Raw genomic sequence first — 27,313 nt, 5'->3', positions numbered from 1 at the left:
TTATGTTTGCACATCTGAAAGCTGCAATAACAATAACGATTGTTAATATACCAGCAGAGTAAAAACATATTGTGACCATTTTAAAATTAAGCTGCAAAAAATGATCCAGGTTACACTCTTCCCAATCAGGCCTTGCACTAGTTGTCTTAACGTGCTAAAAACATCTATGTCAAGCTGAGGCAGGAGGCGACCTTATAGGACATGAAATTTACATTATCTGCACATTGTTTAAGCAGGTAAAATCACATCACATAGTCATCACCATGCAGAAATACCAAGAATGGAGTTGTGAACATTGGATAAATCAAAATTCTGGTTGAATACTGTCAGCAATTTTTTTTAAATTATATTTCTTTTAAAAAAGCCAGCCATGTGTGACAGAACTCTTCGGGCTGTAAGTAATGTAGTATGGTGAAAAGTCAGGGCATATTGCTTTCTTTCTCTGATTTAAAAGGGCTTTTAGAGAACAAATACTTCATAAGACCCAACGTCCCTTTTTGCAAATATTCAGGGAAATTATTTTGATCTGTATCAAAATAATTGGGCTTTTTTTAAGCCTGCAAATCTTTGCATGTCATTGCAAAAAGACATAAAGAATTCTATCAATCAAGCTGTCGTGTATGTAAATGATCTGTTTGGATCTAATTGTTTGTAAAAATAGTGGCAAATATATGTTTGAATATATGTTTATATGATAGGCAAAAAAAACCCAGTAATGGTGGAAATAGCTAGTTAACTCATGAATTTCACTTTATGTTATGACATCTAGACACATTTTTGAGACATTTAAAGATGATAAAATGGTTAGGGCTTGGAAGCACCCTAACTGTGGTCTATCTTTAGCAAGATTTGAATTCATAATTTAAGCCCATAAACATGTCCTTCTTTGCTTTGTGATTTCAGGAAACACAACATCAGGAGAAGGAAACTAAACTGACTGCTTGGATGAGAGAGAGAGAGAGAGAGAGGACAACGAGGGGTGTAAAAAAAAGAAAAAAGAAAACCACATTTTCCTTAAATTTCCAGAGACTTAGCCAATTAAAAAAAAAAAGAAAAGCTAAAACAACATGTTGAGTGTTTTTGTTCCAGCTTCTACTGTTCATACCGGCTATTACGAGGTCCCTATCAGTGTAAGTGATGGTGGAGAAAATCCACAGAGCTGTAGTGCTAATAAGAAACTGGAAAACTAAATCTGGAAAACAACTAGCTTTAAAGTTTCATGATACGCTATTGATTTGACCAAGTCAAAGCAGTGATGCCTCACACTGGTTTAGGATCAACTTTGAAATGGATATTTACACAGAGTGAAAGTTGCTTATATAAACTTTTATTTAAATGGATGTGGAAACCCATCTTTTAACATTTAATGTGAAGACGTGGCATCACATTCCTTATCTTTCTGTAGTTCACTGCTCTTCCTGCTCCCAGAATAGCTAACAAGCCAATCTAAACATCTATTTAAGCAACATAATTTATATAGATAGAATCATTGTTTACAGCAGAAAAAAATACTTAACTTTATTGAACATTATGTCTTTCTCTCCCAAGTCCTTGTTAATAAATTATTTCATATTTATTCTATTTTGACTGTTAATTTCTTGAAGGAAGAATATGTTGGTTTAAAAGATCCATTTCCTACTTAAAAGGAGTAGAACTGGCAACAATCCTTACTGATGAACTAACCCAGAGATGTAATTGATTGTCTTACCATTATTTGGGCTTTTATTTGAAATATGATCAGTTTATTTTAATTAAAAGGCCAGATAGGTTTAAATTTGTTGTAATTAGACCATTACATAGTCAACCTTTGTTTGATTCAGATGCCTTAGATGGTCATAGACCAATTTCTCACCTTTTTTTAATTGCAAAAATTCACGAGTTGTTTTGAAACAGCTTTGCGATCACATCAATGGTTTATTTGAAGACTTCCAGCCACGGTTTAACATTCTAATTACACGACTGCCTTAACACTGCATTAAATTGATTAATAGCCTCAACTGGCCTATCTCAAATTCTAAATGAGCCCACCCATCATCTTAATCACACTCTCAGTCTTGTCATGACACATGGTAGAGAAATGGAAATCCTTCTTTTGTCTAAGAATTTCTTAATAACCTATTATCAGACTTTTCTGAAAACTGTGTGAGATGCTTCTAGTTCATCCAAAACACCACAGCCAGAGCGCTACCCATGACTATCCAGACACTCTTTTTTTATAAGATTGTATTTAAAACTTTCTTTTTCCATAAAGTTTTTAGTCAGGGTAGATTAGGTGACCCCTCCTTTAGTTATGTCAGATGCTGTTAAACTGTCTTCTCTCTCCTATAGTTTGTTTTTTGTCCTCTCTATTTCTATGCTCTTCTTTTTCTCCTGCCAGTCTGATCACCATGGTAGTGTGCAGATACTACCATGGTGATCAGACTGGCACTGGAGTGCAGATAGATGCTGAGTGCTCAGCTCTTTGAGGATCAGGATCAAAAAGACATCAGACCACCTTCTTCCTTAGGTCCACCTGAGGCCTTTGTTTCATTATAGCAGAACCAGAGCTGTCATATTTATACAATTAAAAATAAATATCAGTGCAAAGATTGTTGTATTGTTTCTTTTTTATTTATGTAAAATGTTATATTACGTATACATGAATAGCTTACAATTCATTTTGTAAGTGCCAGAATTAGTAAAAAAGAAAAAGAAAAAAAGACTTTGGATGATAAACAGATGTTTTTACTGGACAAATGGCTCCGTCAGAAGTTCAGTGAATTTTGCAATAATTTTGAATGGTCTTTCAAAACTGTCATATCCTGATTTAGTCTGCAGCTGAGGTCAGTGATTTTCCTCCATAACTGTTATGCTGTGGGAAATGTTTGTGTTTGGCAATGCTCTCCACCTAAAGACCAGCTTCACAATACACAAGACAACAAAACAATATATAGTATATATAAAATATGGCGGCCTCTCCTTGGTACCAAAACTATCCTGATTTTTGACAAGTCCAATGTGACCTGGGGATATTTGGCTTACTGTAACATTTTGTAAATAAAGACCTAATGTGAAACCATGGAGGAGCTTTATGAGCACAATTCCAAAGACCACATAGTGTGGAAGAATATTGTAAAACACAAATATTTAAAAATTTAAAAAAAAGAAAAAAAAGAAAAAAAAAAAGGCGTGCACGTCCCTGCAGGAGTCACTGACTGCAACATCCGGACCTGTGAGAGGCAGATGTCACGCGCGAATTGTCAATCCTGCCGAAAATAGATAAGGAGAAGAAGACGCAACCTCACCTTTGGACCCATGACAACCGCAGCGCCACCATCGCCAGCTGACTGTATCGAGTTCACTCACTCCGCTCACAGGCTCCCTGCTTTTGTTTTTTCCCTACTCTGTTTTATGAAGCGGTGACATTTGTGAGAAATGAAGCCGAGTACGCGGCACATCCTGCTGCTGTGGATGCTGGTGTGCTCCGGCACGACGCAGGCGATAGAGCCCATTAGCACCACCATAGCTGTCGGCATGGCTGCGGCTCTCACCGGGATTTTAGCTAGGTATCAGAACATTTTTTACTATTTCCACGAGTGCTGCCGACCAGAGTGGATTTCTTTCAACAAGACAGGTAGTATACCCACCAAACACCCCTGAACCTATTCTGAACTGCACACAAACAACACCCCAACTGTCGCTAACTGCCGCTTTAACGTTAGCTGAGCGGGGGATGTGCTACATGATAAGCTAGCGATACGACTAGCTTATTGGTATAAACATGTATAGTGCTTTTCTCTTCTTTTATTGTCTTTTTGCATCTTTAAACTTGATAAACATTTTTTTGCCTGCTGAGCGTAGAGCGACGCATTTGTCACGTGTTCGTGACGAATAAGGAAGTTCTGCGTTGTAGAGCAAGAAGCTAGTTGGTTTACATGTTTAGCGCGGTATCACCGTGGTGCTATGACTATTTTGCCACAGAAAACGACTCGTATCCGAAATTAGTTAGTTTTAACGATGAGAGCGAGACACGTATATGTTCTTTTGCATATTTTTTTGACTGTCGGCGTGCTAGTTAACGCATTTGATCCGATCACAACAACAGTGGTTATCGGTATAGGCGCGACTCTAGGGCGGACTATCTACAATTACTTTCGCGAAAGCTGCGATTCCAAATGGATCGCCTTCAATGCGACAGGTGAGCAGGTGCCCCGTGCAGTGTAAACATAATAGCTCTGTGCACATGGTTTGTTTGACCTCGATTAAAAGTGCAGGCAGCTGTAACGTTAATTAGTTACGTTATCGTACGGCGCCGACGTTACAGTGCTATCGGTGTGGCTTATTTTAACCCTCGAAACTGAAAGCTAACTGTCAGAGTAAAAGACTTTTAGATCACCTTTCAGCAGTGAACATTATGTAGACCCATCGGGTAACCTGATCTAAGCCAAAGACCGCCACTGCTGCCTCTTTAAATGTGAAAGGACTGAAGGAGCTCACTGTAGATGTGTATAAATGTGCTGTGAATGTTTACATTAACTTTTTATCAGCCTGTAAAATGATGGAAATGTTTGCTTATGTTTGACACCACTGTTCTAGGTAGTCTTAACTGCTCATCTCGTCTCCGTGCAGTGTATGATTAAGAGGGTGTTCTAAATGAAGTTCTTCTAAAAGGCACGATGTTAGCCATTTTTTATCCTCCAAGCTGGTCAGCTTGAGGATCTGGGAGCAGCTTAAAGTACTTTGGTCACATGAACCATAAACCTAGTTGCAGCTGGAGTTTGATTCAGATCTTTTATGGCCATAATACAAATTTAATTATCCATCCGCCTTCACAGCTTATCCAATGGAGAATTGGAGGTTACCCAAGCTGTCAGTGCACTTAATTAAAAAATTTTAAAGTATTTATTCAAATTTTTACCCATTCTATTTTTTAACCATTTGATCAGTTACTCTTTCTTGTGCACAAAGTTTGTACTGTCCTGTCAGGTACTTGTTGATATATCTTTCCACTAACTACATGAACATATGAACTTATAAATGGTTTATGATAATGAAGAAGGTGAGACTTTTAGCAGCCCTACTGCTGTGGCTAAGGAATGCAAGAAAATAGTTTTAGACTCATACATTTAGCCGTTAATTCCTTTGACATTCTGCTGTGTAGGTCTCCGAAATGACCTGGATACCAAACTCTTTGGGCAGCACATCGCTTCACGCATCCTCTTAAAAGCTGTGAGTGGATTCATGAGCAATAAGAACCCGAAGAAGCCCCTGGTGCTCTCCCTGCACGGATGGACGGGCACAGGGAAGAACTTTGTCAGTAAGCTGATTGCTGAAAACATTTACAAGGAGGGAATGGACAGCAGCTTCGTTCATGTGTTCACATCCACACTTCACTTTCCACATCAAAGTCAAAGTGCATACTATAAGGTACGGAGAGCCACGCATTTAGCTTTTGATTGAAACCCAGTGGTCTTGCTCTGTTTGGTCCGATTTATTCTGCTCCCTCTCTCTCCTCAGTCTCAGTTACAGCAGTGGATCAAAGGCAACGTCACAAACTGCGAACGCTCCATGTTCATTTTTGACGAGATGGACAAGATGCATCCCGGCTTGATCGACAGCATCAAGCCCTACCTGGACTACTATGTCAAGCTGGACGGAGTTTCTTACCGCAAATCAATCTTCATCTTTCTCAGGTGAAAAGCTGAATGCATTTCCACAGGACTAAGTCACTTTAAGCAGGTTCTGTATCTGTGTGGGTGTTGCACAGTGCATGTGAACAGCAATGCTCCTACTCCTCAAAAACACATTTGGAAAGAGGTTTCTGAGATGGTAATGGCTAATGGGCTCTTATTGTCTTATTGTTGTTATTAAATCAACTGAATATGAGCAGTGCTGTCCACAAAAAAAAAATCCCTAGCAGTATAAGGAGTGTGCTATACTTATTCTCAACAATGAAGTAAATAAAGGTATAAAGGCTGTGAGTGATAACAGACAGTTGAACGCTAAATCTTATGTTTCTAATCTTTGTCATAGCAATGCTGGAGGGGAGAGCATTATACAGACGGCGTTAGATTTTTGGAAACAAGGGCGAGATCGAGAAGAGATTGAGCTCAAAGACCTGGAAACATCGCTCTCTCTGTCAGTGTTCAACAACAACCAAAGTGAGTGTAAACGACACTAATATTTCTGCCTTTATCCTTTATAAATGAGTAACTGCTCCACATGGAAATCTTTGTTCCAGGTGGCTTTTATCGTACGAATTTGATAGACAAGAACCTGGTGGACTTCTTCGTCCCTTTCTTGCCTCTGGAGTACCGACACATCGTCCAGTGCGCCATGGCCGAGATGAAAGCCAGAAACATCAAGCCAAACCAGGACGTGGCAGACATGGTGGCCAGAGATTTAGTGTATTTCCCCAAATCGGAGAGGGTTTTCTCTGTGAAAGGCTGCAAGACGATAGAGAGCAAGCTGGACTACTACACATAATGTCAGCATCTGATGGATGCCGGGCTTGGTCACTATGTGCACTTTTATTTCCCCTGAGGAAAACACTCAGCCAAAAGACTAAAGAGCTGACTCAAGAGGTCTTTGTGACGGTTTCTGTGTCTGGCCTTGTGGTCATGGAGATGATATCAGGAGGCCTTCTGTAGTGTTACATGTCACTCGCACTGAATGAAGGGCTGATGAAGAGCGCAGTGCCAGCTGAATGAAACATTAATAAGAATGAAATGCTTTCCATTGCAACTGATCAAGGAGCTTGATGTCTGCTTTTATGTCGCAAGAATCTCAAAGAGAGATTTTCCTGAGAGCTTCTTGGTTATTAAGGGTGTCCTTCAGTCAGTGAAACTATCACCGTGGTGCATTTGTTTTTATGAATGTGTAATGCATCCATATAGATTACTGGAAAACACCTGCCTTACTACTTAATTTTAAATTCTTTTTAGTACTTTTAAAGTTAGGTTTTTGGTTTTTTTACCCACTGGTCCACTGTACATGTAATTAAGTCAAGGGGGGACTTTGTAGGTGAGATCATCACAGTGAAGCTGTTATAGAAAAGGATTACTGTGCAGTCCAAAAAGTAATGACGCAGAATAGTTTTACATGTGTCATATTAAAATTAACATTTGCAAAACATGTGTGCTACTGTTAATATCTTAAATTAGCTTCATGTGATTCATTGCAAATATATTATATATGATAATATATTATGAATATGTTTGTAATGCATGAATATAATCTTACTTGAAAGGACACCAGACTTTTTTTTTTTTTCCCCATCACTGGAGCTGCAATTGGGATTTTTATTATTATTGTTTTGGGGTTTTTTTGATAATTCAAAAATGTGGTTGTATGTGACTGGTTATCTTATTTTGATTTTAAAAAAGTAAAAAATGATTCCCCTCATAGCACAATACTGTCTGGGAAAGGAAGGGCAGGGAGCATGAGAGCATACACTTGTGTTATCGTGGCACTTTCCACAGGAGGAAATGATCTGCTGGTTCCCCCAAATCTGACACTTTGTTGGGTTTTGAAAACATTTCAAGGATCTTTTTCATATTCTGCACAGCTGTTTATGGCTTCCTCTGACTCTGAGAAAATTGGTGCTTATGGAAACTTACCTTACCAAGCTTCTTGGCTGTAAACACCACCAGAGTAGCAATGCACAAATAAAATATCCAGTTTTCTTTGTGGGACTGTTTTTGTTTTTTTTTTTCCCCCCCACATTTGGTTAGAACATAGGCACATAGCAGGACACAGTGGTGTACAGATTGTATAAGGAGTATCTGAAAGCCATGCGGAAACCAATTAAAATAGCTAAATGTTAATTGTTACAGTACTCGTTATTAAAAAAGAAAAAATGTTAGTGGTTAAGCCGTCTACTTGCAAGGTCTTTATGAAGTCGTCATTCCTTAATGAAAGTGGTTTGACTTTTTAAAGCAGGGGGTCTAAGCCATGAGTTGCGTAATAATCAAACAACTTGCAAAACCTGACTGTGCAAAGTCTAAATGAGTGAACCTGTCTGAGTGAAGAGAAGCGTAACTTGATATACATTCAAGTACGACCTTGCTCTTGTCCCAAGATAAAGTCGAGTAAAATGTGAAGCTAAAAACACATTACAGAGCAAAAATCATTGTTTTATTGAAAAAATTAAGCACTGCAAAAGTAAAGTGTGATGTCAACAGTTTGAGGAATATTAACTAAGTTTTATGATGCATATGTGCAACTTTATATTGCAACAGACAAAATTTCAGAGTTCAAAGTATATGTGTCCCATTTCGTGTACTAGAGACAGACTAATAGTGAGTTTTGAAATTAATCTTTATTTATGGGCATTATTTTATTTCAGGATAAAACAGTATAGTTTGATTTATCTGAGAATAAAGTTGAAATGTGGAGATTAAGTGTTTTTTCAAGTCAAACAACTTTATTCTCAAAATACAATTTTGGGTTCTTATCTCAGTCTCTACACCACCACAACAGGTTTTAAATCAATCGCCTTTAACTTAAATTCAAGGGATTTTACAGAAGTATTGCTGTTCTAGAATTTCAGCCATTTTTCTACAAGGTCTCTCATTTCCAGAGGCTCAAAAGCAACTGGACAACTGACTGACAGGCAGTTTTATATTCCGGTAAAGCCTGTCCCTTTGTTTGATATTTATGGAATTGATTCTACACACTGAATTTGCATTTGGTATCTTCTAGCTGGAGCTCTCAATATGAGGTCCAAAGACATGTTAATGCAAAAGAAGGACGTCCTCATGTTTCTATGATGCTTTTCAACAGCAAAGGGATCCTGTTGCTAGTGCTTAATTATTATCTACCATACACTGCTGTAAACTAAGCAGTTTGTAAGACGTTAAAGCGTCATGAACACATGGCACTCATATGTCTGATTATAGCTGTGATCTGGCTTTATGTAACAGCCCGTCAGGATCCCACACAGTCCTCCTTTGTTGAACACAGTATCTAAACCCTCAATATTATCAGCAACAACCAGTATCCCTGTTTACGCAGTGGAAAACATCATGACTACTTTACTATTTTTCATATGTGTGCACACAAGTATGCAAGAGTCAAAAAGGATCTGGTGTCATTTCAAGTTTATTTATTAAATTTAACACAGTAATTGCCACACTTTTTCCCCTCAGAGTGTCCTTTTTGTTACAAACAATGTTACCAAGCTCAGCACCAAAATCTTCATGAGTCTGCAGATTTCATTGCTTGCTGCAAATTTAGGTGGATACACAACAGCTACCAGGCACGGTCAGAAGGCAGGTCCAAAGTCTTATACCAGCAGAACTGCATTAATGCAGCCGTCGTTCTCTGGGTTATTTGTCACCTGAGCATATTTACCTAAGGAGTGAAATAGATGACATTTAAATATTTAGCCCTTTTCCACCATTTGTAGCCTGAAATACAGTAAATATACACACAGCTGCACTCATCCAAGAATATGTAACCATTTGTCAACACTGATATTTTGTCATCATTTACCAAGACTGGTGAGTGATCGGACTGTTGCAGCACATGTAAATGAGCTGAGTTTAAAGACTCACCCCAGATAACTTTTCCTCCTTGTGTTACCAGGCCCAGCTCACTGACATTGACTTCTATAACTGTTCCTTTTGTGATGACTCCTAGAGAGGTGTAGAGGGGTGAGGAAGGGTTCTTCTTCACTCCCAGGATCGGAAGACAGAATGTTGCTTTCAGCTCTGGGTGTGTGACGTGAGCCTTCTTAAATCTCAAACCCTGAAAACAGAACAGAAAAATGGCAATAAACAATGAGCATGTGAAAGAAAGGTGTTTCCGATAATTTCAAGTGCAGAATATAACGTGTACCACGTGCAAACATTTCAGTCTGTCATCTGCTTCCATCTTACCGTCGGTCTGATGAAACGTTCATACTTTGGAGGTTTACGGGTAAAGCCGTCGCCCACAAAGCAAACTTTTGTGACCATCCTCTTCCAGGCTTTCTTTTGTCTCTTTCCGGTTCTGATAACTTTAAGCACCTCTGTCTCTCCTTGTGCGCGCACCTTGGGCAGAGGCACTTCCCATTTGCCCTACAGAAACGAATCAAGGTGGAGTTTACAAACAGTGACAATATTTCCACACATCACACATCGCAAAATGAAAGATGGCCCTGAAAAAACAAACTAGAAAAGCTGCAGCTGATGAGCAGATATTTGCCGACACTTACGGCCTTCTCTTTCCTCTTCTGTTTGATCATGTTGGAGAGAACTTTGGCACGAGACTGTCCCTCTCTGTCCAGCAGGTAGGCTGGCACTGCTCCCTCGGGGGTCTTATCATCGTTCTTCTGCTTCGTCTTTCTCTGTTCGTGCATTTTGATGCTGCAAAGACACATTAGATATTTGGATGTTTATGGAAGTTGTATTTTTGTGTTTTGTATTTGACTTTCTTTTTTTTTTTTAACTCACGTCTTCTTCATCTGGATCTTCTCTGCGTGTCTCTGTTTGTGGTACAGTTTGGCCTTCAAACCTATCATCTTCTTGGCTTTGTGAGACCGCTCGTGGGCCTCACGGCTCTCCTTCTTCCTTTTCCTTTCATGGTGATCCAAACGGTAGCCGTGCCGCTTGCGGTGTAACTCAATGTGCTCGTTCTGGGGCTACAAGAGAAACAAAACAATCATGAAAATCAATTGAACCCAATTAAAACATATAAGAGCATGGCTTCTCTTTGCAATTTCAAGTAAAATCTACTGCACAGGATTCAGCACACCGTAGCTCCAGCACTACTGATAACAGCCTGTTCAGTGATTTAACTCCACAACCGTCTAATTCTAAAAAAAATAATAAAAATCTATAAAGAGTACCAGAGGCTGTGAAGCAGGCACATCTGAATTTACTGCTGAGCTATACGAGTTTCTCAATGAATTCAGATCAGTCTGGTGGTATTTCTACAGCTCTCTGAACCACCCCACCAAAAATGAGATGTAGAAAGCACAAGGTTAGCAACAAAACAACAACAAAAATAAATAGGTCAGCACATATTGTCATAATGAGTGTGTTTTCACAGATTCTTATTAAAGGGCAGCAGGCTGGAGATGTTGTCCCACACACCTCTGATCATGGAGGTCAACAATATTTTTCTGATTCAAAATTCATGATTTAAATAAGTTGTAAACAGCTGACTCTGTGACAGCACTGGTTCAGATGGCAGAAACAGAAATGCCAACAAAAATTCAAACCTTAATGGTTTCATCACAACACAAAAGTTTCATTTAACTTAAACCTCCAAAACACTACGTTGGGCTGTGAAGTTATTTAATTTACATTAAGAAGCTTAGATCTACTTGAAATTTAATGAAATATGTTCATCAAATATTATATCAAAGAAAAGGGCCAGAAGGGTAAAAAAACAGAAAGACAAAACACTTGTAACTGATTGTTTACATGTAACGTTTACTCATTAAAGGCTAAATTATGAATTTGTTTTACACAAAACAGGCAGGTTTGTCCAGATGTAAAAAGACAAGGGGAGATTATTTCAACACAGAAACGCATAAGAGGTATGACAGTTCAAATGAACTTCAGTCAGCTTCACTGTCTAAAATATAAAAGCTCTACAAAAGCAGAGCGAAATGTTCTTTAGCTTCACCTAACATAGCTCTTCCACAGATAAATACCCGAAAATTTTCTTAATTTTAACATTAGAGGGAATATAACGCACTCGGTTAAGTAGTATCAAAATGTTTTGACACGGTAAGAATCACAGTGCTGTTCAGAGCAGCGGAGCGCGTCACTCAGCCACATGTAATCCAAAGCTAACGCTAGCACGACATGCTAACGCGTTAAACTCCCTGATAAAAGCCAATTAGTGTATTTTAAACGATTTGATTTCTTACCATTTTGTGTGCGCGGAGTTACGTGTTACGATAAGCGTGTCGTAGAAACTAACAGTTGGTAAAGACGCAAAGTTTCGGTGTTTTTTTGCTTCAGGCTGGGGTTCTTCTGATGTTGTTTTCCCCGGAGCCGATACTTAGAGGAAGGACGTCATCGTTCTGTAACCACTTGTCCGTTCGTTTCAACTGACCGGCCTCAGTTTAATGTAACACACGGACGGATAAAGTTTACTGTACACGCTGCGAATAGAAAAACTTACAAAACCGCTATTGTAATTTATAAAAGTATATAAAATAAGCTACAGCCGCAAATATGGACGGAAACGGAATTGATTTCATAGCCGGAACTATGTTATGACCTCTAAGGTGTCCCGGGGATGCATTTTGACGTGTACCAAGCGTGAATGTTTCGAGAGGTTTTTCATTTATGTAGGGCTTCTTTCGGTTTTGGGTAAAGTTCAATAATCGGCTGATTAGAACTACAGTCTTCCCGGCTCTCCTGTTTTAAATGTTGTGCTGCATCCGTAAAGAGTCGGCTGACATTGCTTCGTTCAGTCCTCTTCTGTCTAATGTTCCTCCAGTATGGCTCAAGTCTTCTCTGACTCTGAAGAAAAGGCAGCTCGGATAATAAGCAGATATTAAAAATGTCTCTCAGGGGATTGCAGACCTTTAGCAGGATGATTCGGGTGAGACATAATTTTTTCCCACCCCCCCCAAAAAATCAGTACTGCCAGTGATTAGATATATGAACTCTTATGATTTGATAACCTGGTTTTGGTCCACAGGGGAGGCGTTTATTCGCTGCGGGGCTGCAGTGCTGCAGATGTAGACTAAGCTGTCACGTAAAGAGACATTACAGCCTTCTTCCAGGTAAGTTCTCTTATTGGATTCATTGGTTAGGTGAAGATTCGTGTTATATTTAAGATATATTTTCATATGAAGTACCTGTCATTGTGTGTGTTTTAGTTTGAGATTGTTAAACTTAATTATTGCTCTGCATTTAAAAACAGTTTGAGACCTTCTTAAATAAATTAAATTATTTTGCAGAATGTGAAAAAAACAACTGGTTCAGAAATCTTGGGTGTGCGTTTGTAAAGATATCAATAGAAAGCGAACTAGGCCTTTGCTGTTCTTTCCTGTAATACAACAGTCAACAACAGTCAGTTGCAGATAAACTAGTCAGTGATAGACTTTAATGTGGCAGCAGTGAAATCCTCATAATTGTGCTTCCTGTTCCTGTCATAGATGATGTCAAATCATTACGGGCTCTCGTCAACCCTGAAATATCCAGGTGAGTAATTTAATTGCATTCTGCATCTGCATTAAAAAGTACCCGGCAGATTCTGCTGTGTTCTTAGAGTCCCATCAATTCGTGTGTCTACAGAATCCGAAACATCGGCATCATGGCCCACATCGATGCAGGCAAGACGACAACCACAGAGAGAATGCTTTACTACGCCGGTTACACAAGGGCATTGGGAGGTGTGCAGGAAAACAGCATGCAGCAGTGATGCAAATTCTTAATTATCCAAACCTGACTCTGATTCTTTTTTTAAAATGTTTTTTTTAAACAATTTGATTTCATGTCACTGTTGTTTTTAGATGTTGACGATGGGGATACAGTGACAGATTTTATGGCCCAAGAGCGAGAGCGTGGCATCACCATACAGTCAGCAGCAGTAACCTTTGACTGGAAAAGTCATAGAATAAATCTCATAGACACACCAGGTAAGAATAAAGAAATAAGGCAATTTCTTGTAGAAATTTAAAAAATGACTGAATGACTGCGTCACTACAGGACACGTTGACTTCACGCTTGAGGTGGAACGGGCACTTCGTGTGCTTGATGGGGCTGTGGTGGTGTTTGACGCGTCGGCTGGCGTTGAGGTTATTTCCCCTTTTCCAAACACCTTCTTTTTTTCATTAAAAAATTGGCTTCAGGCTCTGATCATTGTGGGGGTTTTTTCTTTGAAAACGCCAACAGGCTCAGACTCTGACTGTGTGGAGACAAGCAGAGAAGCACCACATCCCCTGTGTTTGTTTCCTCAATAAGATGGACAAGCCTGCAGCGAAGTGAGTGACTCAGTTTAAGTTTTCCCATTTAATGCAAGTTTTGTTTTACTTTTCTGTTGCAGTGTTAAAATAGAGACTCTTTCATTTTGTTTTCTTTCAGCTTGAGTTTCTGCATTGAGAGCATAAGGCAGAAATTGAAAGCCAATCCAGTCCTCTTGCAGGTAGGTCATCAGAAATTGTCAACAGCTCTTTACGTTCCTGAAAAGTTTTTCTGTTTTATTTTGCCAATTTTATTTACACATAGTTTTGAGTCTCCAGCCTCAACTGCCATCTACACTATGTGTATGTATATATATATATATATATATTACATTTCACAGTTTTAACACTGCACCAGTGTGCATGAACGCCTAGGATATTAAATGTGATTCTAAACTTGGCTAGCACAAAAACAGGTTTAAAACAAAATGTACTTACTGGATGAACTGAACAGAGTGTCTTTTAGTACAACAATGCAACACAGCAGCGATATTTCACAGTCTATAAACCCCTGTGTCATAGATTCCTGTTGGCAGTGGAAAGAACTTCACAGGTGTTGTTGACTTGTTAACCAGCCAGAAGCTGATGTGGAAGATGAAATCTATGAGAGATGATGGCAGAGTGTTTGAAGTCAAAGCTCTTGACCGGTCTGATGATCCAGACCTCCTGCAGGTGGTCAGCGATGCAAGGACAGCTTTAATTGAGCAGGTACACGATCAGATTGGAGTAACGTTTTCCAGCATTACTTAAGGTGCCTCCGATTTTTTTCTTCCAGTTTACACGTCTTTTCTCAAATCACAGGTCGCTGATCTGGACGATGAGTTTGCAGAACTGTTGCTAACCGATTTTAGCGAGAATTTCGATGCCATTCCCTCTAATAAAGTAAGTCTTGCAAATTGTAGTGCCCCAATATGACCTTTTAAGGTACATCAGTGCTGCTGTTAGTTCTTGTGAATATAGACTTATCAGTGTCGAACACGTCTCCAGCTTCAAGAAGCCGTGCGGCGAGTTACTCTGGCCCGTAAAGGTGTACCGGTCCTCTGTGGGAGCTCTTTGAGAAACAAAGGTGTTCAGCCTCTTTTAGATGCCATCACTGCCTACCTGCCTGCTCCTAATGAACGACACCATGATGTGATGTAAGTGAACCTTTCAGCTTACTGCTAACTTAGACTAGACCTGTTATAACACCAAGTTAAGTATGTTTTTTACCGTTCTTATCATTTTAGGTCACATTGCTCTAGTTTAGATCAGATTAGGCTGGAAGGATTGTTTTTTTTTGTTTTTTTTTTTCAATTTGATATTATTAATTGTAACTGAAATGATTGTTTCTTTATCTGTTGACTAGATTACAACTGAACCTAACTACAGAGAATGCTTGGTGTTGATGCTGTGAATAGCACTGATTATCTCTTCGTCATGGCTTCTGTTAGCTGGTGGGACATATTAGGAAGCAAGGGAACATTTTGCTCTCAGAGTTGATGCGTTAGAAGCAGGAAAAATTGGAGAGCGTACGGATTTGAGCGAGACTGACAAAGGCAAAATTGAGATGGTTAGACGACTGTGTCAGAGCATCTCCTAAACTGCAGCTCTTGTGGGGTGTTCCCGAGTTGCAGCGGTCAGTAGAAAGGTGAAAGAGAGGTGTCAGAATACATCGTGTGTCCCAGTTTGTTGCATATGGGGATCCGTAATCGCAGACCCGTCAGGTTTTCCATGCTCACCTCTGTCAACCTCTGAAAGGGCCAACAATGGTCATGTTAGCATCAGGAATGGTTGACTTGGCCTCCAAATTCTGAAAATTCAATCGAGCGGCTGTGGGATGTGCTGGACAAACAAGACTGATACACGGAGGCCCATAAGCCCTGTTCATTATCATCTCACAGGCGGTGGTACAAAGACGACCTGTGTGCACTGGCCTTCAAGGTTCTCCACGACAAGCAGCGCGGCCCTCTGGTGTTTCTCAGGATCTACTCTGGTACTCTGAAAGCACAGACGGCGCTCCACAACATCAACAGGAACAGCACGTATGCAGTTTCGAACCTCTGATCTCCACAGCAGCTGCAGTGTAACACACTTTCACAGACGTACTCCATCACAGAGTCATTATTACAACACAGCATGTCCAATCTTGTATATTTGCAGTGAGAGGATGAGCAGGCTGCTGGTGCCATTTGCTGACCAGCATGTAGAAATCCCTTCGATGACAGCGGGAAATATTGCTCTTACTGTGGGACTCAAGCAGGTAGAGCTTCTCTAAATTTCCAATATTTGCTTAAATTAAGATCCCCCCCACCATCAAATGTTCCTTATGGTTTCTCCTTTCATTTAAGACAGTTACAGGAGACACTATTGTGTCATCGAAGGCGTCAGCAGCAGCCGCGGCCCGTCGAGCCCAAAATGACAGCGAGGCGGGAAAGAGGAGCAGAGAGTGTGCCAGCGTGATCCTGTCAGGAGTGGAGGTCCCTGATCCCGTCTTCTTCTGCACCATAGAACCGCCATCTATGTCCAAACAGGCCGGTCAGTTATTTGAGGCGATTATGTGCAAAGTGTGTAGCTGTGCTTCACCAACTGTGCTCACTCAATTATTAATTTTTTTTTTTTACCATGAAAGATCTTGAAAATGTGCTCAACTGCCTCCAAAGAGAAGACCCCAGTCTCAAAGTCCGAGTTGATCCAGACTCTGGTCAGGTAATGCATCGGATTAGCCGGGACTTTCTTTGTCCAGTGCTAGAATGAGTCACCGAAACCACCTTCGCTCTCCGTTCTCAGACCATTTTATGCGGAATGGGAGAGCTGCACATCGAGATCATCCACGATCGAATCAGAAGAGAGCACGGCATTGAGACTCACCTCGGGCCGCTGCAGGTTGCTTACAGAGAGACAATTCTCCACGAGGCTTCGGCTTCAGGTACAAACACTTTTCACTTGTTACATTTGGAGGAACGGTTTTCGTCAGCTTCGCGCAGCAGCCGTCAAATTCTTTTTATGAATTTGGTGCAGACACGCTGGACCGGACAGTAGGGGAGAGAAGACATGTCGTAACAGTGGAGCTGGCTGTCAGGCCTGTGGATGTCGCCTCAGTGGGTGGTTCATGCGAACTGGCTTTCACGGAAGAATTAGAGGGACAGCTTTCAGCAGAAATGAAAGAGGCAGTGGAGAATGGAGTGCACAGCTCATTTCTTCAAGGTAAATGGACCAAACTCATTTTTTCCCTCTTTCAGGGAAACACACAAAGCACTGGAACGTCCCTTATTTTAGTTAATTTTTTTAATTATATGCTGTATATTTATTACAATTTCCCCCCCTTAATTGCAATAACTCCTTCATTCAGGGCCACTGCTAGGTTACCCATTGCAGAGTGTGTCTACGCTGATGCAGCGTGTTACCATAGAACCTGGGACTTCACCTGCCATGGTGTCTGCCTGCGTGTCTCGCTGCATGCTGAAGGTAAAAGCATTATTGATAAGCTCTAGTTGGTTAGTGCTGGAACTATAAGGCTGAGCCGTGGTTCCATTTCTTTGGATGCAGGCCCTGCGGCTCGCGGGCGGACAGATCCTCGAGCCAGTCATGTCGTTAGAAGTGACTGTCGGCGATGACCACCTCAGCTCGGTGCTGGGAGACTTGTCTCAAAGACGAGGAACGGTCAGAGACATCCAGAGCCGTCATGACAACAAGGTGCTCTTAGCAACCGTGCCCCTGGCTGAGATGATGGTAAGAGGACACTCAAACGTTAACAGATTGCTTTTTTGGAGGGTTTAATTTGCTAGTGAGAATTATTTCTGATTTAAAAATTTGTGTCCACGTAAAGGGTTATTCCACCGTTCTACGAACACTGACATCTGGCAACGCCACCTTCTCCCTGGAGCTGGATACCTACGAGGCCATGAACCCTCAGGAGCAGAACACACTCCTCAAAAGACTCTCTGGCCTGCTGTGATCCCAGTTCAGTAATGTGACCAGAAGCCTTCTCAAACAGAGAGATGATTTTTTTCCTCCCCCCTCAGACAATAATAATTAGTCTGGATCAAATATTTATTCTGTGAATATCTACAGCTGGTTAACAGAGACAAGAAGTTGTGTATGATGTTCTAAAATAAACGTGAAACCAGTCACTTTAAATCCTTGGTTTTTATTTTGTAAACAACCAGAAAAATCTTCTGAACTTTTAACTTTTTATTGACAATGAATTCTAGAAACATTCATAAAAAAAAGTGCAATCATAACAGTAACACCTTCGACATTAAATGTGATTTAAAAGTTCTGTGGAGCAAATCTAAAAAAAGGACGATGTGTTTCAGAGCTCATCGGTACAGTGATCTAGGAAGTTCAGCATTTTAGTTTCATATAGTTGAAGAATAGTCAAAAGAATATGAATTTCTTCCCTTTCCATTTCATTTGCTGGGTCCGGTCTTCGTTTTCAGACACCCTTGTACTCACGTGGACAGTAGCTGGAAAACAGCGGCTCAGCTGGGATGCCGCGCCTAATGTAGGACACAATTATTTAGTAGTGGAACAACACCTTAATGCAAAATACCTAAATGAATCTCCTCTTAACAGAAAGGCACCTGCTAACTGATAAAATTAGTAGGTTGATACAAATTAGTGGTACAAAGGCTCCTCTGATACTTACTCTACCATACGGCAGCGGTGCAGCGACAGTCTGTTGAAGGCATCGCCGATGTCGGTCACGTCTTTGGCGCTCCACAGCCGCTCTGCCACAGCACTGGCACGAGGCCTGGAGGTAATAACAAGAAGCAGAAGTTTTGGTTGTCTGGAGTATTCAGGTTAACTCAATGAGGGAGGAAAGCAATCAGCAGTGATCTTAGAGAAGCAATTGTTGCTGCCCATCAATTTGGGAGGGCTTATATGGACATTTTGAAAGTCTCAAATCAGAAAAAGACCGAACAAGTATGGGTTTGTTTGGAAGACTTGCCAGGAGAAAGCCTCTCCTCTAAAACATGGCAGCACAGATTAGGTTTCGGGGATAATATCCTTTGAACAGATGAGACTAAAACAGAAGTCTTTGGCCAAATTGGTGGAAATCGAACACAGCATTGGCACAAACACCTCTTAACAACTGCCAAGCGCAGTGGTGGAGGGGTGATGATTCAGGTTGTACCGAGTCAACCATGAACTCCTCTGAATACTAAAGTATTGTAGAAGCAAATGTGAGAGTTCAGAAAATTCAGAAAACCTATAACAGAATGGCTGAAAGAGAAAAAAGTAATGCTGTATTGGCACAGTCAAAGTCCAGACCACGCTCTCGACCTCAAACCTGATTGAAATATACTCCACAGCATTAGATAAATACTTCAAGAGAGCTGTGTTCATGCAAATAGCTTTCAAAGGTTCCTGAAAACCTCAATAAACTGAATATTGTAAACCAGCGGTCTCCAACCTTTTTTGCGCCATGGACCGGTTTATGCCCGACAATATTTTCACGGACCGGCCTTTAAGGTGTCGCGGATAAATACAACAAAATAAAACTAGTACCGGTACCGAAAAAAAGAAGATTTATTCATAACACACGTGAAAAGACCCAGGAAAACCGAGTTAACGATAAAAAGATAACAAAATAACGCTGAAAACCGATAAAAACCCTGAAAACCATACATTTCACACCTGAGCCTCAACTCTCGCGGCCCGGTACCAAACCACTCACGGACCGGTACCGGTCCGAGGCCCGGGGGTTGGGGACCGCGGTTGTAAACAATAGAGGGCCACAATGTTGTGAGAGAAAACAATTACTGAATGATAAAGTGCACCTCGTTTTCTATACACTGCTTCTGCATTTTTGCTTAGTTATTGAATAAGAGAGTGTAATATGTCATGTGTTGTTGAGCTCAGGTAGCATTTACCTCATTTAGAACTGAATAATATGCATATTGTCTGTTAATCGCCTATTTAAATGCACCTATATCAGGCTTACCAAAGTCTGGGTGTGAGGTTTGTGGCGTCCACATACTCTCCCCACAAGCAGGCCTCTCCACCAATCACCAGCTTTTTCTGCTCATCAGTTCCTGTTTTAAAATTTAGCATTTGATCGGGTCAGGGAAATTCAACAATGACACATTCGAAAAACTGAAAAGGGACAAGTGATGAATAAAATAATTTAATTATTTAAATTATATATTCTCCCGAATGACAGTAAAATATTAATTTATTTTTCTGCTCGTTACTGAACAGGCTTACACCAATTTGCACAGGAGTGACCTTCCTGACACTTGAGATCTAGGCCAAAAGTTGACTACAGTGTGACCCTGACAACAACAAAGCAACAAAATATTATCACATGAACGGGGTCAAGTTCTGACAGGTTGTAAATATGAATCGGAAATGACCTTAAAAAAAAATATATATATATATGAATCATTAATGCAGACACAAACCCTTAAAGTCCTGTGGGTCGGCCTTGTAAAAGCCCTGCCAGTCCTGCCCGTAGGAGATACGGTTCAGGTACCAGGGAGTGGACAGCAGGGTCTGGTACCCTGATGCAGTAACGCTTGCCATCTCATTCTGGTATTGTTCCTGGTTTCCCTTCCAAACGTGGATTAGTGTGTCTGCTTTCAGCTACACAGCACACACATACACAGACATCTCAGTAATGAGAACATAAGAGAAAAGTACGGAGAGGAACTAGGACAAAAGCTTTTTCCAGCTTTATAGAGAACCAGTCATGCGCAAATGTACCCAACATTGTTTACTCATGACTTCCTTCTCAGTTTTTTCAGTATCATTTCAAATATGCGATTGGTCCCCCATAGTGGTGAAAACAGCAGCACATTAAAAAGAACAACATCTGAAACCACCAACCACAATGCCCCATGTTCAGTCTGTTGGCCTTTTGTCACAACTGTGCAATTTTCAAGTGTACAAGTGTAAGCCTGTTGGAAGTAACAAAAAAATTGAGTTCATATCAATATATATTCAAAATATGACCAATTCTTGTTTAAAACTGACCTTCAAAGTTGAGTGGTTCAACTTTGTAGTACTTCTGCCAATCCTGCCCGTAGCTAATATAATCTAGGTACCATGGAGCAGAGAGGATGGTGGTGTAGCCTGCTGCCGTGACATTGCTCATCTCCTTATCACTTCCGCCACCAATCCACACATGCACTACCGTGTCAGGCTTTAGCTGGAATGGTTACAAATCAAACTCGTGCACTTGAGTTAAATCGTTACATGAAGGTTGACTGTGACTAAAGAAATGATTAGAGGACATGACTGGTGTAACATCGTTTTGCTTTGTTGCCAAGAGTTAGATGAGAATCTCAAGACTAATTTCATGTCTGTCTCTAAGTTAGCATTAAAAGCTAGTAAGCTAAGCTTACTACAAAGTCTTGAAATGGGTAAATTGCTGTTACGGCCTACATCATAAAATCCTAAAGTCTAATAAGCAGACTTTAAATCTTTTAAGCCATTGACTCTCAAACTTTAGTAGCCAGGACCCCATACAGGCAAGACAAGCTTCTTAATGATGCAAATTGAGCTAGTTTGGACTTAGCATCATTTCACAGTATTGATTATTTGAATATTTCTCTATGATTGCCAGCTAGCTAATATTAACAAGCTTCCTGAGAAAAGTGACTAATTTCATGACAGTTTAACACAATTATACAGTACTGTGCAGAAGTCTGGAGTCACCTTTCCTTTCAGGCTCATGAGAAATATATATATGTATCATGGTAACTATAGCCCCAGTAACCGGCTACTAGTGCGAGCCTATAATTTAGCATTTAGACAATTGAGTATTTATCCAACTTTCAGCAAGAAAGTAAAAAAGCATAAATTTTCCAATTAGTCCTTCACTAACTAAATGAAAAACTTCAAATTAAATCAAAGTTAAACTGATGATTAAGCATTCAACATTCAAATTGATTTAGCTAATGTTTCAAGACCTTACCTTAACACCATTGTCAAAGACCTCCTGCCAGATCAGGTAGCCCTTCTTGGTAGAGGTCACAATATCCAAGAGTCTGTTGGATCAAGAAAGCATCAAAGGAAACTTTTTTTTTTCATTTCAACTATTAAATAGCAAACAGAGGTTTGGTGGGAAACACACTTTTGGATGTAGAATGATTCCAGTTTTCTGTAGTCGTCTCCAAAATGTTGCTGCTCCATGAACTTCTGAATGTCTGGGTTGGACTTCCTGCAGGACAAAGCCAGCAGCTAATATCTGTTGCCTGACCTCTGAGGCGAAAAGAAATTTTTCTGACTATGCGTGCACAGTCTCACCAGCATGTGAAGTCCACCTCATCACCTCCCAGGTGAACGTAGCCATCGGGGAACACGGTGCTGATCTCCGTGAAGAACTGAGCCATGAAGTCGTACGTGGTGTTCAGGATGGGATTCACTGGCCCGAAAGAGCCAGAGGGTTTGGACCCAGAGTAACAGGGTGTGAGAAGATCTTTTTGGCCTGATGGGAAGTGATAGAGTAAAGATCAAGACATCTTCAAAAACAAAAAAAAAATTGTTAAAACTAAAAAGTTGTCTAAAAACCTGACCTTTGCCCCAAGACTGTGTGTGTCCTGGAGTGTCAAACTCCGGTATGACGCGAATGCCTCTTAGACGAGCAAACTCGATTACCATCTTCACATCGGCTGGTGTATACACGTGGGTGTATGGGTGGTAAGCTCCCTGCGAACAGTGGATCACAGCACTCTTAATAAAAAGCACCCTGCTCCTCTCTGGTGAAGTTTAAAACCAACAAACTTTGTACCGACTTGCTCGCTGAGTTGTGGGAAGGTTCGGCTTAAGTAAGGGAAGGACTGATCGTCAACAATGTGCCAGTGGAAAACATTGAATTTGTTCATTGCCATTGTTTCCTGTATGAATGAACCAGGAGAGAAAGTAATTTAGAAAGTCTGTTAAATGATTGAAAGGTAAAAAATATTTTTTTTAATGGTTTTACTCGCACCAAATTGGCCAAAATGACTTTAATGGGAAGGAAGTGCCGAGAGCTGTCCAGTAAGATGCCTCTGTGTTGAAACCTGGGGAAGTCATTGATTATTGCTGCATTGACACTTTTCTGAAAAAGATGCAAAGTTGGGGAAAAAAAAAAGAACTTCAATTCAAATCTAGCTCACAAAAAGTTCTTTAAGGATTAACATGGTAGAAACAAAAAACAGAACCAGCCAAATGTCTTCAACTTACAGCTCCATATTCATCTTCAAACACCAACTGGCTAAAGGTTTCCAGGCCTAGAAAAAAATATAGCAATCCAAAATAAACACATGATACAGTTCTTGGAAAACATTACACACCCATAAAACTAAATGTAATCTGAAAACAGCAAAGGATAATATGACCAAAGTTCAACAACAACAAGTCGTGTTGAGGTGCGTCCTGTGTAAAAGCTCTTTGGCATTAACATCAGCACAAAAACTGCACTAGGAACTTCATGGTCTGGGTTTCCAAGGCTGAGCAGCACCTGTAGGTGGCCCAGTACTTTTGGACAAAGAGTCTATGAAGCTACAACTATAGTTAGCTTAGCATTAAAGCTATAAACAGGAAGCTGTGGCACGTCTACCAATTGGAAGGTTGTGGTTTGATCCCGGCTCCTTCAGCCTACATGTTCCCAGTGTGTTCATAGGATTTTGAGTGTGTGTAGGATGTGTAGGACTTTGGGTGAGTGCAGTAAAAAGCACTTTGAGGGCTCAATTAGAGCAGAAAAGCACCATACAAGTATGAGTCCATTTAGCATTTGCAAACACAGAAGACCTGAGCAGACTATTACTGTACACAAATAAATGAGGTGCAACATGATCATTTATAAGCCTGAGAGCTGCTGGATGACTTTGTTCACCCCGTTTCTAGCTAATCAGGGCCTTGATTTGATAGCTATCATCTCGTCTCTCAGCCAGTAATCGAATAAGGAAATTTCTCAAAAAACAAACAAGATAAACAAAAACTATTCATATGAGCTATTTAATAAAAAAAATAAAAAAAAGACAAAGAAATCTTTATAGAATTTCTTGTTTTCTTACTACTAAACAGAAAAGGGGAAATAAGAAATTATTTGACAAAGAAAATAAATGCTGTAAATCCTACCGTGCAGAGCTCCCCAGACCTTAGGTGCCTTCAGGACAGCAACTGGCTGATTCACTGTCAGTTCATCTGTAAGAAACCACCACCTGTTTACTGCATATTCAGCGTGTCAAAACTTGGCCGATTGTTGTAGAGATGTTCAGGTCAGGGTACGGAAATGGTCAAGTCACGGCCTTAAGGAAGGATTTGAACATTTGGTGTAGATTAAGGTTAGGGTTAATTCTAGTATTTGATCTCCAGGTGATCACTAATTCCACTGCAAAGTCTTCAGTGTGACCACGGAAACCAGCCAAAAATGCTCTAGTGCACTGAAATTACCCTGCATTTCCAATGTAAATAAATGTATCATCAATGAAATATTAGTCAGAGCATTCACAGAAAAATGAATGCTATAACTTTCTTTGAATGAAAACAATTTCATTTGTAAATCAAATAAAATGCAAGTTGGTGGTACTAAAGTCAATACTGACGTTTTGTAAGAAGTCACATGTCAAAAATGTAATTAAACTCTGTAATTTAATGAAATTTTAATCTCTTTAAAACGTCACAATATAAACCTGTTTTTTTTCTTCATTTCAGTCTGATTTCTAAATGTACTTCTAAGTTAGGTGTTAAAGTCTAAGAAAACAGGACAGAAACCACAAGCAAGAGTAGATAAATATCATGCTCATCATGCAGAGGCAGATAACAGTTTGCAATATTCATTTCTGCATAATCACAGATGGACGAAGTGTTAAGATCATTTATATACGCTTGTGAAAACGACCTTGTCTACAGGACTACGCAGTCCTGTTAAAAACTACGTACACCCCTTGATTCAGCAGCAGAATGCCTCAAACTATTGTTTGCTTATTGTAGTATTGTACTGTTGTAGTGTTCTCTGTATGACTGGAATAGTCTCTCGTTGGTGTAGAGGCATTTTGGCCCAAAAGCCATGGCTGACAGTTGGTATGAGGTATTTGTGCTGATTAACTGCGTTCGAAATTTGGAGTTGTAAATTATGACCAAACATCACCCCTTGGGCATTGTTCCAGAAGTGTTGTGATTCATTCTTATGCACATAAAAAAACCCCATAAAAAACCTCTCTAAACAACCCATTTGGAGAGGCTGTTTGTAATTGTACTATCATGGATTTTAACCTTTAACATGCTAACTGAGGCCTGTAGTGTCTGAAATGCTTTTGCTCTGACCTTGGGGTGAATTTCCTGGGATGTTAAATGCCCAAACTTGTGCCTTTAGAGAGGTGCCCACAGTGGCCAATGATCAATTAATCAAGCTGGCACCTGGCTGCCACTTAACCTTTTAATTCCTATGGAAGCTGTAAGCGTGTACTTAGTTTTTCCACATGGTTGCATAGTATGAAAATTTGTTTTCAGGTGGCAATAGTTACAATCAAGTTAGGAACACTTCATACATAATCAATATAAAACAGCTGTACAAATTTGCTCCATATTTTCATTCATTCGGTTTCACTTTCATTGCACATCTTTTTCGTTTGGTTTGCTTTGTAAAATCAGAAAGTGGGAAGTACCCTGAAAAGCTGGAACATACATGTAATAGATTAAAAGGTACACAATTTCCCCTCTGTGACGCAAGGCAGTTTAGTAACAGTAGTTACAGCTTGTTACATGGAATAGCTGAGGAAGAGGCACCTGATTGGATACCGCCGTTAAACATGACATGAACGAGGAAGGGAAGGTACTCACATGACTCGTCAGAAGTCACACTGGGGTATCCGTCACATTCAGAGTCAGGTGATGTGATCCACACCTGCAGCTCGGACAGATCAGAGGGATCTGATCGCCTGTTGTTTTTGCTCCACCACTGCTTTTTAGCGCTGCCGAACATGTACTCATAATACCTGCAGAGAGAGACCGCACGAGGGTGGAAACTGGCCCCTGAACGCAACACGGGCTGCGGTGTTGAGATTTCGCCACATATATAAATAATGTGCAGCGATTTAAATAAATAAATATAAAAACAGCTTATAAACACAGCTGCTCACCTCCTGTATGCGCTCTGTAGGAGACTGCAGCTCGGTCCAGCGGACGATGCTTTGGCATCAACAATCCTGAAGCTGCTACTGGTTAACTTGAATGAAACCTCTGAAATCTGCACTTTCTGCGGCAGAGGCCACAGGGAGCCGTACTTTGACGCCTCGAAAACGGGCTCGGCCGCAACATAGTCGTCGATGTTGTTGTGCTGCAGGCCCTGGCAGAAACTAAGGGCCAGCAATAGCGACACGAACTTCAGCATTACTGTTTTGTTGACAAGTTACAGTCAAGTCACAAGACCTTGCGACAGCAGCACTTTTATTTTGCGAGAGGGGGCGGGACTTCCATGCGGAAGTCAAATTTAACAGAAATTTAAAGAGAAACCACAAACCTGCCTACTCTCTTGAAAAGTACAATGTATCGTATATTTACTCACCCAAATCATCGAGTCGGGTCCAGTATGAATGAAATGTTATTGAAGTAAGCTGATTTACTAATGCTAAACTATTACAATGTACGCAGAACAATCAGCATGAAGCTTGGTGAGAAAATGATAGCTGTTTGTGTGATTATTCTGAAATGGAAGACATACAAAATGACAATGAATCACCTTTGGTGTGGAGCTCCATGCAAGATCTTGCTTCATGCGGTGAAGATCATCATGAGAAAGGTGGGGGATCAGCCCAAAATTACAAGGGAGGAGTTTGTTAATGATCTGAACAATCACAGAGAACACCATTGGTAACTCAGTAAGGACTGAATGGATGTAATCGATTGAAATCCTGCAGTGCTCATATGGTCCCTGTACATGAAGACAGGTGTACAGGCCCATCTTAAGTTTGCCAATGATCATTAAATGATTCAGTGAAGGATTGTGAGGAAACGCTGTGGTCACTCGACCCGCCATGTTTAGAGGAAGAGAAATGCTGAGTATAATCTAAAGAACACCCTTCCCACAGTCAAGCATGGAGGTAGAAGCATCATGCTTTGGGTTGTTTTTCTAATAAGGATTTCTAATAAGGATAAGAAGCACATTGATGTTATCAGTTTAGTTTCCAGGAGATTCTAGTTTATTCTGCCACAATAGGCAGGCCGTCATGGCAGCTGCGTTTTCAATAGTTTCTCTGCTTTTACTTTTGTATTGTGTAAGTCAAAAGCACACTACATTGTGACATCAGGTTTCTGACTTGGCCTTTTAACAATATTCTGTTTTTTTTTCCTTCTTTGACTTAAAAAGAAGGTTTTTTCACACTACTATGTTTTGGGATAGCACCTAAATGTACAGTATGCTTTGCATCACGAACCTGTCAGGGCTCTGTGTGCGGGCAGGCAGAGATGAGGATCCAAATGCAGGACTCGAACACAGAATTGAAACTCAAAAAA

At 40.4% G+C, this 27,313-nt stretch overlaps 4 protein-coding genes across 6 annotated transcripts; 2 read left to right on the top strand and 2 right to left on the bottom strand.

Annotated features, from left to right (window-relative positions):
• Positions 1–3,197: 3,197 nt before the first annotated feature.
• On the top strand, positions 3,198–7,129 carry tor1 (torsin family 1). 2 transcript variants are annotated; one of them, XM_005720190.1, is made up of 5 exons: positions 3,198–3,613; positions 5,141–5,406; positions 5,497–5,672; positions 6,013–6,140; positions 6,221–7,129. In XM_005720190.1, exons 1-5 carry the CDS (start codon positions 3,415–3,417, stop codon positions 6,463–6,465), a joined length of 1,014 nt encoding a protein of 337 aa, XP_005720247.1. In that variant the 5' UTR covers positions 3,198–3,414; the 3' UTR covers positions 6,466–7,129. The 2 variants fall into 2 exon arrangements, with proteins under 2 accessions (XP_005720247.1, XP_005720248.1); XM_005720191.2 differs by lacking the exon at positions 3,198–3,613 and adding an exon at positions 3,875–4,177.
• Positions 7,130–9,063: 1,934 nt separating this feature from the next.
• On the bottom strand, positions 9,064–11,989 carry nsa2 (NSA2 ribosome biogenesis homolog (S. cerevisiae)). Its single transcript, XM_005720189.2, has 6 exons — positions 11,843–11,989; positions 10,416–10,603; positions 10,178–10,328; positions 9,861–10,040; positions 9,537–9,729; positions 9,064–9,333 (listed from the first exon to the last, which is right to left on the bottom strand). The coding sequence occupies exons 1-6, from the start codon at positions 11,843–11,845 to the stop codon at positions 9,266–9,268; spliced, it is 783 nt and encodes a 260-aa protein (XP_005720246.1). The 5' UTR covers positions 11,846–11,989; the 3' UTR covers positions 9,064–9,265.
• Positions 11,990–12,079: 90 nt separating this feature from the next.
• Positions 12,080–17,998, top strand: gfm2 (GTP dependent ribosome recycling factor mitochondrial 2). Its single transcript, XM_005720188.2, has 20 exons — positions 12,080–12,525; positions 12,625–12,709; positions 13,085–13,130; positions 13,224–13,321; positions 13,442–13,567; positions 13,638–13,726; positions 13,824–13,912; positions 14,013–14,073; positions 14,414–14,599; positions 14,693–14,773; positions 14,879–15,027; positions 15,772–15,912; positions 16,031–16,130; positions 16,219–16,405; positions 16,500–16,576; positions 16,658–16,796; positions 16,889–17,074; positions 17,220–17,335; positions 17,417–17,599; positions 17,697–17,998. Exons 1-20 carry the CDS (start codon positions 12,484–12,486, stop codon positions 17,823–17,825), a joined length of 2,310 nt encoding a protein of 769 aa, XP_005720245.1. The 5' UTR covers positions 12,080–12,483; the 3' UTR covers positions 17,826–17,998.
• An 81-nt stretch (positions 17,999–18,079) lies between these two features.
• hexb (hexosaminidase B (beta polypeptide)) lies at positions 18,080–26,271 on the bottom strand. Of its 2 annotated transcripts, none has more exons than XM_005720186.2 (14): positions 25,942–26,271; positions 25,643–25,797; positions 23,939–24,004; positions 23,042–23,088; positions 22,806–22,916; positions 22,612–22,713; positions 22,393–22,525; positions 22,124–22,304; positions 21,951–22,037; positions 21,792–21,864; positions 20,278–20,458; positions 19,818–19,908; positions 18,519–18,623; positions 18,080–18,369 (listed from the first exon to the last, which is right to left on the bottom strand). In XM_005720186.2, exons 1-14 carry the CDS (start codon positions 26,190–26,192, stop codon positions 18,306–18,308), a joined length of 1,647 nt encoding a protein of 548 aa, XP_005720243.1. In that variant the 5' UTR covers positions 26,193–26,271; the 3' UTR covers positions 18,080–18,305. The 2 variants fall into 2 exon arrangements, with proteins under 2 accessions (XP_005720243.1, XP_005720244.1); XM_005720187.1 differs by lacking the exon at positions 20,278–20,458 and adding an exon at positions 20,849–21,023 and having other exon boundaries at positions 18,082–18,369.
• Between the last annotated feature and the right edge of the window lie 1,042 nt (positions 26,272–27,313).

This window comes from Pundamilia nyererei, unplaced genomic scaffold, assembly GCF_000239375.1.
Source record: "Pundamilia nyererei isolate P.nyererei 1_Seehausen unplaced genomic scaffold, PunNye1.0 scaffold00002, whole genome shotgun sequence".
NCBI classification, from domain to species: domain Eukaryota; kingdom Metazoa; phylum Chordata; class Actinopteri; order Cichliformes; family Cichlidae; genus Pundamilia; species Pundamilia nyererei.
This window is presented reverse-complemented; position numbering and strand designations above follow the sequence as displayed.

Excerpts from the sequence above, each read along its gene's own strand:
- tor1 (XM_005720190.1), top strand. The coding sequence starts at position 3,415 with ATGAAGCCGAGTACGCGGCACATCCTGCTGCTGTGGATGCTGGTGTGC. Across the intron at positions 3,614-5,140 it reads GATTTCTTTCAACAAGACAG|GTCTCCGAAATGACCTGGAT; the intron begins GTAGTATACCCA and ends TCTGCTGTGTAG. Across the intron at positions 6,141-6,220 it reads AGTGTTCAACAACAACCAAA|GTGGCTTTTATCGTACGAAT; the intron begins GTGAGTGTAAAC and ends TCTTTGTTCCAG.
- nsa2 (XM_005720189.2), bottom strand. Across the intron at positions 10,329-10,415 it reads AAGATCCAGATGAAGAAGAC|CATCAAAATGCACGAACAGA; the intron begins GTGAGTTAAAAA and ends GTGTCTTTGCAG. Across the intron at positions 9,730-9,860 it reads AACGTTTCATCAGACCGACG|GGTTTGAGATTTAAGAAGGC; the intron begins GTAAGATGGAAG and ends TTCTGTTTTCAG.
- gfm2 (XM_005720188.2), top strand. The coding sequence starts at position 12,484 with ATGTCTCTCAGGGGATTGCAGACCTTTAGCAGGATGATTCGG. Across the intron at positions 13,727-13,823 it reads ACGCGTCGGCTGGCGTTGAG|GCTCAGACTCTGACTGTGTG; the intron begins GTTATTTCCCCT and ends AAACGCCAACAG. Across the intron at positions 14,600-14,692 it reads GGACAGCTTTAATTGAGCAG|GTCGCTGATCTGGACGATGA; the intron begins GTACACGATCAG and ends CTCAAATCACAG.
- hexb (XM_005720186.2), bottom strand. The coding sequence starts at position 26,192 with ATGCTGAAGTTCGTGTCGCTATTGCTGGCCCTTAGTTTCTGCCAGGGC. Across the intron at positions 25,798-25,941 it reads CTACAGAGCGCATACAGGAG|GTATTATGAGTACATGTTCG; the intron begins GTGAGCAGCTGT and ends CTCTCTCTGCAG. Across the intron at positions 22,305-22,392 it reads CACACAGTCTTGGGGCAAAG|GCCAAAAAGATCTTCTCACA; the intron begins GTCAGGTTTTTA and ends ACTTCCCATCAG.